This window comes from Antennarius striatus, chromosome 15 (assembly GCF_040054535.1).
Source record: "Antennarius striatus isolate MH-2024 chromosome 15, ASM4005453v1, whole genome shotgun sequence".
In the NCBI taxonomy this organism is placed as follows: domain Eukaryota; kingdom Metazoa; phylum Chordata; class Actinopteri; order Lophiiformes; family Antennariidae; genus Antennarius; species Antennarius striatus.
The window spans coordinates 18,756,458-18,766,742 of NC_090790.1; the positions used below are offsets into that span (position 1 = coordinate 18,756,458).

At 44.7% G+C, this 10,285-nt stretch overlaps 1 protein-coding gene across 2 annotated transcripts; it reads left to right on the forward strand.

Moving 5' to 3' along the window:
- Positions 1-328: 328 nt before the first annotated feature.
- On the forward strand, positions 329-8,734 carry lin54 (lin-54 DREAM MuvB core complex component). Of its 2 annotated transcripts, none has more exons than XM_068334415.1 (14): positions 329-440; positions 2,416-3,185; positions 3,936-4,047; positions 4,151-4,281; positions 4,371-4,526; positions 4,781-4,976; positions 5,057-5,130; positions 5,219-5,413; positions 5,489-5,580; positions 5,689-5,760; positions 5,847-5,949; positions 6,947-7,084; positions 7,181-7,383; positions 7,480-8,734. In XM_068334415.1, exons 2-14 carry the CDS (start codon positions 2,436-2,438, stop codon positions 7,679-7,681), a joined length of 2,424 nt encoding a protein of 807 aa, XP_068190516.1. In that variant the 5' UTR covers positions 329-440; positions 2,416-2,435; the 3' UTR covers positions 7,682-8,734. The 2 variants fall into 2 exon arrangements, with proteins under 2 accessions (XP_068190516.1, XP_068190518.1); XM_068334417.1 differs by lacking the exon at positions 329-440 and adding an exon at positions 493-805.
- Positions 8,735-10,285: the final 1,551 nt, after the last annotated feature.

Below are 10,285 nucleotides of genomic sequence, written 5' to 3' on the forward strand. Positions count from 1 at the left end.
GTAATAGTAGTAGTAGTACTAGTAGTAGTAGTAGTAGTAGTAGTAGTAGTAGTAGTAGTAGTAGTAGTACTTCATTGATACTATTTATTTATATGCTGTATGTCGTGCATATATGGTACACTTGACAATAAAGCTGACTTTGACTTTGACTATAATTTATTAATTATAATTATTTATTTATTATTTCAATCTATTTATTTATTTATAAAAAAACAATAAAGTATCATTGATGAAAACGTCATGTCTTTGACTCATTTGTGATGATTTTATCAAAACGTGTACTGTACCTTTAAGAACTACGTGACGTGACGTTGCGCTCAGAGGGCGTGGCCAACTTGTGAAATGTCAGGGAGGAATGGCGCTCGGCGCGGTATTTTGAACAATCGCCTTTTGCTTTTCGTCGTTTTATCCGGAAACGTTGACCAGCGCTAACATCCCCGGTGAGCATCAGCGTGTGTCGGTCTTATCTACCGTCCGCTGCACATCATTCAGTACAAAACCGCACACTTCGCAAAGTGTTAGCGGTGACAATGTTGTGCTAGCTAGCTTGGGTTAGCAGCCTCAGCAAGTTCGCTAGTACAGTTGTCCTGCAGGCTGGGCTGGCTTGATTAGCCTGATGAAGATGATGGTGATAGTTAAGGAGAAACGCCACTGATGACCATAAAACCCACGATAATCACGAGATATATTATCCTACGTGTCGTGTTGTTTATTAATGATCTGTTAAATTTACTAAACATGGTGCAGAGTTAAGTTTCTACGCTCGAAAAGTAAAAGCGGAACAGAGACGTCTTCAGTTGTTTTGGTGAGATGCTAATGTCACTTTTGGAGTTTTTTCTGTGTAACCTTATTATGTCAAAAAATAACAAGATTATTTTAAGGAATTTCAAAACACCCTAAATGAGTTATTTTCATATGTTATCGTGTTCTTTGTTTTGCTGCCTGATCTGACTGAAGTGCTCCAGATGGACGTTTGCAGTGACAGGAGGGAAGCTAACACTGTTTACCTTCGTTAAGTCTGCTGCTGTTTCACACCTGCTGGTTAAACACATTTGCCTGAGTATTATCTGACACCAGCTGGTGTGTGTTGTTTAACACATACCATTTTTTGCGGGAGTCGTTGCGGGACAACTATTTTACGGTTGATGTAAATAACAGCAATTCTCCATAGCTGAGTGTTAGCTTTTGGGAGCTAACAGAGTTGATGACGAAGTAAAAATGGCGGATCTTTCGAAATCCAACTCCGGCCTGAAATAGTAACGCTGCCAGCAAACAGTTCGAGTCTTTTTTGATTAGTTTTTTTTTTTTTGCACCGATCCACAACAGTTTGCGGGGTGCTTTTAAGTATTTCGTTGCAACTCGACACACGTTTACAGACAGGTGTTATAACAACCGGTTAGCTGTATGAGCAGCTGACCAGGAGGATTAATGCAGAGTCGAGTCCTGCAGGACGAAGATCCGCTCCGGATGATCGGGACGGCCCAGCTAAACCAACATCAGCTGTCGGCTTGTGTCACAGTGCAGAAAAGACCCCCCCCTCTCTATTGATGAAGTCACGTGATTACTGTTAACTAACATAGGAATAAAGTTCTTAAGACTAGCATGCATGCTGTGACCACAGCTAACTGGTTTCGCTTCATCTGCTTTGCAAGCAAGTTGTATCACTCTTAATGACCTGCACATGCATTGATGTTGTCAATAATATTTGTGTTTATTACTCTTCTTAACTACAAGGAAATTCTAGGAGATATGTTTTGTTCTTCTTGCACCTTAATGCATGGGATTTAAATATCCACCACAATGTTGAGCTGTAAATTTGTGAGGCCAACCTGTTTTAATATTATCTCACAATGTTTACAATATAAACACAACTCATTCTCCAGTCGGTGCCCATCACATTCGCCCTTATTTCCTGATCCACAGGAGCAGCTGAAATGAGTCAATCTGACTCATTTCTGTCCAGATTGCAGCTGAAACACCAGCGTAGGACCATCAGGTTCAAAGCTGTCATGCCTAAGTCTATTACTGATGGGTTCTGGTGTTGTGACGTCTGATCCAAACCAGAGCAGATGTGTTGATCCTCATTCTGGGTCGTTACTCCTGGTCTGGTGTTGTTTCTCTTTCTACGCAACACTGTAATGAACATTCACTGCTCTGCTGATTTGTCTGGTGGATTCCCCCCCCCACCTCCTGCAGGCGTCCCTGCAGATGTAATTTTCTCCCTGGTTGTTATGTTCTTTTTTTAGGCGTGTATTATTGTGATGAGTCAGACATCATTTGAGACTGGGGCGAATGAAGAGTGGAGTTTTATTTTTTAACATCCAGTTGCAAAATGATTCTTACAGGCATTTTTTTATTCAGAAAACTCATTTTTTCACTGATTTTCATAAAAATAATTGCATCATTTCTCAACAGAGAGCTGAGACTTTGCAAACATGGACGTGGTATCGCCAGAGCTCAACAGCCTCCTTCCAGATGAAATCATGGACACTGAGGCCATCGAGGATATCCCTCAGTCTCAACCCGATGGCACCGCAGTCAAGTCGGGGCTCGGCGATGACGCAGCAGTCCCGATGGAAACGGATACGCCCATGCCTCCAGATCACTTTGGCCTCTGTTCGGACGTCGCCTCAGCTGCACACACGCAGACTGTGACCACCTCCACCGTCACAGACTCCACGTTCACCATCACATCTGAAAGTCAGCTTCCTGTCTCCATTTCTAGCCCGCTGTCCCCCCGTCTCACCATTAAGCCATCCATGGCTACTTCCACCGCCACCACCAAAACTACGGACAGCGTGACTGGGACAACAGTCTCTACAGGCGGCTTACAGAAGCTCACGGCTCCTTTTACCATCTCCCCCGCAAACCACCAGATCATTCTCAACAAGGTGGCGTCGTCTCAAGCCACAGAAGCGTTAAAATCTGCTGCTGGTCAGACCCAGGTCATCAAGCAGGAAGGACAGAAGCTTCTGGTGACAGCGATAGGAAAGACGGGGCAGCCCATCGTGCTGCAGCTGCCCCATACAGGCAGCAAGCCGGGCGTGTCGCTGAACTCAGGAGATGCCAAAGCGCCGCAGTTTAAAGTGGTGACGATTGGAGGAAGGTCTGAGCTGAAGCCAGTGATTGGTAGTTCTGGTAACCAGGTGACCACGCTACAGGCCCAGCAGCTGAAGACCGTACAGGTGAGCATGGATTTGTGTTCTACCACGCTGACTGCACTTGTTCTAAGCGAATCAAAGCTAGTACTATAGACCAGTTGTCCCCGACCCCCGGGTTGTGGACCGGTACCGGTCTGTAGGTCAGTCGGTACCGGGTCACACAGAAAGAATCCAGAACTTCCATTATTTCTGTTTCCTTTCTGATCTGGTTCTGAACGATGTTTAGTTTTAAATGAGTGTATTCTCTCCTCCACATCAATCAATGAGTCACTCTTCACGCTTTTGGAGATGCTTGCCTCGGTCACATGACTACCTTCTTAAAGGGGCCGCTCCGACCGCTAACACAGAACACATTACCGCTACACTGAAACTCCCAAGCTCGCAGAATCAACAAGAAACAAAGGTTGGTGTGACGTTACGAGGACGCTGCTAATAAAGTTGATACAAACTGGATTCTTGTTTATTATTATATTTAGAAAAACTGTTTTTCTGCTGGTCATATTGTTATATTTTGTTGTATTATCCACCAAACCTTAAAGGACAGTCCGTGAATATATTGTCTGACGTTAAACCGGTCCGTGACACATTAAAGGTTGGGAGACTGCTCGTTTACACCGTAGGATTTAGTCTAATGATTAGAAACAATAATTGCCTCAGCACATCAAATAATGCTCAGGGGATTATTTCATAATTGTGATGACTTTGAATTTGGAATTATGTTTGGAATTATGTTACGAACACTTACTTACTCAATCTTACTGACTATCTCTACAGATCACTAAGAAAACAGCGACATCCTCCGCAGCACCGATCAAGTTTATCATCACTAAAACTGTGAACAGCAAAGGCCTGAGTCCTCAGACGTCAGTGTCTCCTGTTATCACAGGTAAACTCATTTCTTTCAGTTATTTTCTTTGTACAGGAAGTCAGGAGTCCTTTTTTGGAAAAAAAACCCTTCATTAATGTTGTTTCCATTCTTGTGTTTACAGGCCGGGTTTTGACGCAGAACTCTACAGTGATGTCCCCGAGGACCATCGCTCTGACCGAGGCCCACAACACCAGCATACAAAGCATCCCTGGGAAAAAGATCGCTATTTCCCCCCTGAAGAGTCCCAGCAAGGTGACGTCTGCACACGATTACCACACGAACGATTCCCTCAAAACACGAGCGTCACGTTTCGACGACCTTGTCTCGTTTGTCTCTGCCAGGTCACCGTGGTATCGGTGGCGTCCCCGACCTCCAACGCCTCCCAGAAGTCGGTGGCGCTGCCCGTTAATGTCGCCCTCGGCCAGCAGATCCTCACAGTCCAGCAAACGTCATCTGCATCTCCCGTCAAGGTGGCGACCAGTCAGGCTGCAACACAGGTGAGGCGGATCCGGGTGTCTATTAGAGAACGTTTAAGGTTCCTCTTCCAGAATATTATCATGAAAATGAATAAAATCTTTTGGTATTTAATGGATAAAAATGGGTTTTCTGTCATATTCCAGTTATATTTGTGGGACCTGAATCCCAGGATTGACTCGATTCTTTCCGTTTGTGATAAGACTTGTGCCAAATTGTGCCTTGAAGGTCAAATTTTTTACCTCTGTCCCTGTGACGTCTGCAAACTTTTTCCCAGAATATCAAACCAGTGCAGGCTGTGGGAGGAGTGGGCAGCTCCCAGTTCAAGACCATCATCCCGCTGGCGAGCCAACCGAACGTGCAGCAGATTCAGGTGCCGGGTAGCAGGTTCCACTACGTCCGCCTCGTCACGGCGACCACCGCCAGCAGCGCCGGTCAGCCCAGCGCTCCCAGCACCAGCTCCATCCAGACAGGTGACGCACCGTTTTCTCACACATTCAAGCGAGCTCTTCTCTGGTGACTCAAGATGCTTCACACCCCCCCCCCCCCGCAGCTAAACCAGTGGTGGTCGGCGCTGGAGCGGTCAGGATGTCCGTTCCCATCATCCCAGCACAGACCATCAAACAGGTGACGTGTTTACACGCTCGTTCACCCACACCAAGCGTTTTGGGGTTTGTCTCCCTGAGCTGCGTTCATGGAACGTGTCCTCCTGTAGGTGGCACCAAAACCCATGACATCAGCGGCGGTCGTAACCACCAATCAGACCCAGCAACGCCTCATCATGCCAGCGACGCCCTTACCCCAGATCCAGCCCAACTTCACCAACCTACCTCCGGGTACCGTCCTGGCTCCGGCACCGGGGGGAGGAAGCATGGGCTACGCCGTCGTTCCAGCGCAATACGTCACGCAGGTCGGCGGAGTTACTTTTCTCAGTCGCGACACTGTAGTTTTCACGTGTTTCATTAACCTTCTTCCTCCCCTGCAGCTCCAGCAACCCCCGTTTGTGACTCTCGCCAGCAGCGCTAGTTTCCCAGCATCCGCCGGTGTCCAGACTCAGGCCAGGTTACCGCTCAATGGGTAATGGAAGAGCCTTGTAAACCTTTTCCTGCATGCTGACACAGCAAAACAGCGGCGTACCTGAAACCCGAAACAAAATCAGAGTTTGGATTTATTTTTCCTTCGCAGCTTGTCGACGGCAGAGACGACGTCCAGACCAAGGAAACCCTGCAACTGCACCAAGTCACAGTGTCTGAAGCTGTAAGTGTGGTTTGAGAGTCAGCCTGTGTGAACGGCCCACTCAGGTTTTTAACCTGGTGGTGGAATAACCTATTTTCTACCCTTAGATACTGCGACTGCTTTGCAAATGGAGAGTTCTGCAATAATTGTAACTGCAATAACTGCTTCAACAACCTGGAACACGAAACGGAACGTCTCAAAGCCATCAAGGTGAGGTGAAGGTTGACGAGCTGGACCCGGTTTGGTCCGGTCCACCAGTTTAATATCATACAAGCTAACCGAACCAGTTTTTTTCAGGTTGTGGAGGGAGAACGTTTGTAGCCTGAGCATAGCATAAAAAAAATTACCATCTATTTTCCCAAAAATAGCCAGCGCCACATTATCTTCTTCTTCTCCTTTGGGCTTTTCCCTTCAGGGGTCGCCACAGCGAATCAGTGTCCTCCATCTAACCCTGTCTTCTGCATCCTCTTCTCTCACACCAACTACCTTCATGTCCTCTTTCACTACATCCATAAACCTCCTCTTTGGTCTTCCTCTAGGCCTCCTGCCTGGCAGTTCAAAACTCAGCATCCTTCTACCAATATATTCACTATCTCTCCTCTGGACATGTCCAAACCATCTCAGTCTGGCCTCTCTGACTTTATCTCCAAAACCTCTAACATGTGCTGTCCCTCTGATGTACTCATTCCTGATCCTATCCATCCTGGTCACTCCCAGAGAGAACCTCAGCATCTTCATCTCTGCTACCTCCAGCTCTGTCTCCTGTCTTTTCCTCAGTGACACTGTCTCTAGACCAAACAACATCGCTGGTCTCACCACAGTTTTGTACACCTAAGCGCCACACCAGCGGCACATTATAATAATTATAATTATAATTAAATGAATTTTATTTGCCAAGCCTGGATAAATGCAGAGGGATGCGGCATGGAGGGCATCCAGCATAAAAAACTTTGTCAAACAAATATGAGCTTTCATGTAAAATGGACAGAGGATGACACGCTGTGGCGACCGCTATCAGGACAAGAAGAAAGGATGTTTTTTTTTCATAAATTTTATTTATCGAGCACTCCAAAAAATACTCAACCTTCATTTAGAAACCAAGTAAAAATAAATGTGTTCAGACAAGCGGGGGGCTGTTCTAATCAATGCTTTTTGTACTAGACCCATCTCTAATCAAAGAATCTAATTGTGAATTTGTTTTTCTCAGACGTGTCTGGACCGGAACCCGGAGGCCTTCAAACCTAAAATCGGTAAAGGCAAAGAAGGCGAGTCGGACCGCCGGCACAGCAAAGGCTGCAATTGCAAACGATCGGGCTGCCTGAAAAATTACTGCGAGTGCTACGAGGTTGGCGATCCGTCTGGAGCAATATTCCTTTCCTTTTGCGCTGTCTGGGTTGTGTCGTCACATTTCCGCGCGTCTTTTATTTCCTCCCCCCGACAGGCGAAGATCATGTGCTCGTCTATTTGTAAGTGCGTCGGCTGCAAGAACTTCGAGGAGAGCCCAGAGAGGAAGACGTTGATGCACTTGGCCGACGCGGCGGAGGTCCGAGTCCAGCAGCAGACGGCAGCCAAGACCAAGCTGTCGTCGCAGATCTCAGACCTGCTGATGCGGACGACGCCAGTCATTTCAAGTGGAAGCGGGAGGTAATGTAAAAAACTACCAAGCTACGGTACACACTTGCGTTTTTATCGGCTGGACGGATTGAAGGATATTGTCGTCTTTTTCTTTTTTTTTCGCAGGTTGCCCTACACGTTCGTGACGAAGGAGGTGTTGGAAGCGACGTGTGAGTGTCTGCTGGAACAGGCCAAGAAGGCAGAACAGACTCAACAGCCTCAGGCTGAAGCAGAGAGACTGATCTTGGAGGAGTTCGGACACTGCCTCATGAGGATAATCAGCTCGGCGGGGAAAGCCAAAGCAGACTGCGCCTCCATTAACTGCTAGGCCGGGATCTCCCGGTCCTCCAACCCGGCCCGGCTATGTGGGGCTAGGAGTCACGGATTACCGTCTCTGACCCCTGGGAGTCCCCTGCTGTGGGGGAACAACTTGTTCCCTTCATCTAAAGGCAGAACAATATGTGGAATCCCATGTCTTGGGCAAAAAAATAAATAAAAAGTCCAGCTGGATCAACACCAGTGGAGCAGATGTTTTCAAATGGAAGGAGCAGAATATCTTCAGTGGACCTTCAGAACCGTTCGGAAAGACGCGACTGAACTAGCTGGTGCTGAACAAGATCAAATCTTTTCTTCACTTTACTTTGTCAACATCAGATCTGGTTTTACCTCATTCTTCTGTTCTTCCTTTTATTCTATAGCTTTTTACCTTTTGTGGATTTTCAAAAAAAAAAAAAACCCTGTAATTTTTGTGTAATCATTCGTGCTTAAACTAGACGACACAGAACGTGTTATCTTTTGATATTTATTTTTGACAGTATCGGTAATCATTCATTTGTGAGCGCTAATATTGTGTGGCTTATAGTGCTGCAAAATTTTAATTATTAACTGAGGCTTTAGAGGAAAGTATTTGAGTAGAGGCGATCGGAGGTTTTATGCTAAAGGTAAGATAAATGCACACATTGCACTGCTCCGAGTAGAGGAAACATGGCAGAGATGGTAGATGATTGTTTTATTAGTCACATGCTTACTGTACATTAAACACCATGAATGACTAAACCATTGAGACCCACTTGTTAAATAATGTTTCGGACCAGGGCTTAAAACAATAAGGGAATTACCCGCTCCGTCCAACACTGGTCTGACTTCACAGGTTTACGAATGAAGATAAAATAAGGAAACTAACATCGATTTGATTGGAGGTAATGAAGAGAATCAGGAGATGATGTTTATAAAAATAAAATATATACTAGTCAAAGGAAGGCAATGATTATTCAAGCTTTAGGAATCCCATATTCAGCATTGTTTGCATTATTGGACTGTTTTGAGGTTGTTTTTTTTGCAGACAACAATTTTAATAAATTAATTTAAAATGTGACCCTTTGACGATGATGCAGCTTCCTTTCTGTCAAAACTTCAGGATTCAAAACTTGGATAAAATTAAAAGCAAAATTATTCAATATTGATGGTTTTTTTTGGTTTACTCAAAGTATTTATGGGCTGTTTGCTATACCAAGTCAAATAAGTATGTTTAAATAGTTACAGCACAGATTCATTTATGTCCATATGCAACACAAAATGACTGGACCCTAAAAAAGTCACAACAGGCGCAAGAGATTCACCAACGATTCATGAATTTATTTTAGCAGAAATTGAAGTTTTATTTCTGTTAACACCTAAAATTAGGTCAAGACATCTGTACAAAAGCCTAAAAAGATATCTTGTCTTACTCTGACAGGAATCATTTAGAAGTAAATGGTGGGATTTTAAGGATTTTGCAGCAGGTAAACCAGAAATGTTGCAGCTCTGGAGGCTTTTATCCGTGACGAATGGCCTAAAATTAATCAGCGATGCTGCCAGAAGCTGATGTCGGCCTGTTCTTGTTTGCAGCAGGTCACAAGGTCTCTATAAAGTACGAATGATGCTCGAGATTAAGGATGGAATCATTTAGATGCTGCAATTGTCAGTGAAACCATTTTCTTTTATATTTGGGGGGGGGGGGCGTTTGTAATGTTTGAATAGAACCATTAAAAATATTCTTCATTGAGTTCGTTACTCTAACATGTTGATAAATGGAACAGGACACAATGAGCTGGAATAAAGCTGCTTTCAACTGTACCCAAACAGGATGGGAAAGTATCTGCGCATGCGCAGGTATTCCAGGGAGAATGTAGGTCAGCCGGTGCAGCAGGGGGCGGTGCAGCTAAACTAACCTGTTCACAAGAAAGGATCGATGAAGTTGGCTAACCGCGGGTGTAAAAGTTTTGAAGTCACATTTTGGTGTCCGTGGAGGTCGAACTTGTATCTACTGCAGTTAAAAATGAGCATAAAAGCTTAAAAACCTTAACGACGAAGGGATTTGAAGCTTGCCTGTCTCTATTTAGCCGGATTTTGACACGAGGATTATTTTTTAGCTAAATTAGCTAACGCATCTGCACATGTGGAGACCCCTGTTTGCTAATTATGTGTGTAAGTTTTGCATTAAAGTTCCTCATTGCTCTAGATTTTGATTTGGTTCAAAATGCGCGTTCCAGTGGTGATTTCTCGCGCTGAATGTTAGTGAAAATGAAAGTTTAATTTGGGTTAATTTTGGATCTGTTCTAGTATTCATGTCCAAACGTCTTTTGTTGAGTTTGGGAGTGCCATTCCAATGATTATATCAATCACTACCCATCTGATCCGGTCACTTGACCGGGGAAGATTATTCATGTGCTCAAATGAGGGTTTTGGCATTCATTTACTTGTAAAGAATTAGTTTTCTTTGGTTGGATTCCACTTACGTGTGTATCTTTGTGTTTATTTAAGGTTCACCTGCTGAGGTTTGGTACCACCAGTGTGCTGCAGCGTGAGAGATCTACAAAGATGGACAAATTACATTGTGTTTACACACATAATGCTGACCATATGAATAATTTCTGACAGATATCTGTATATT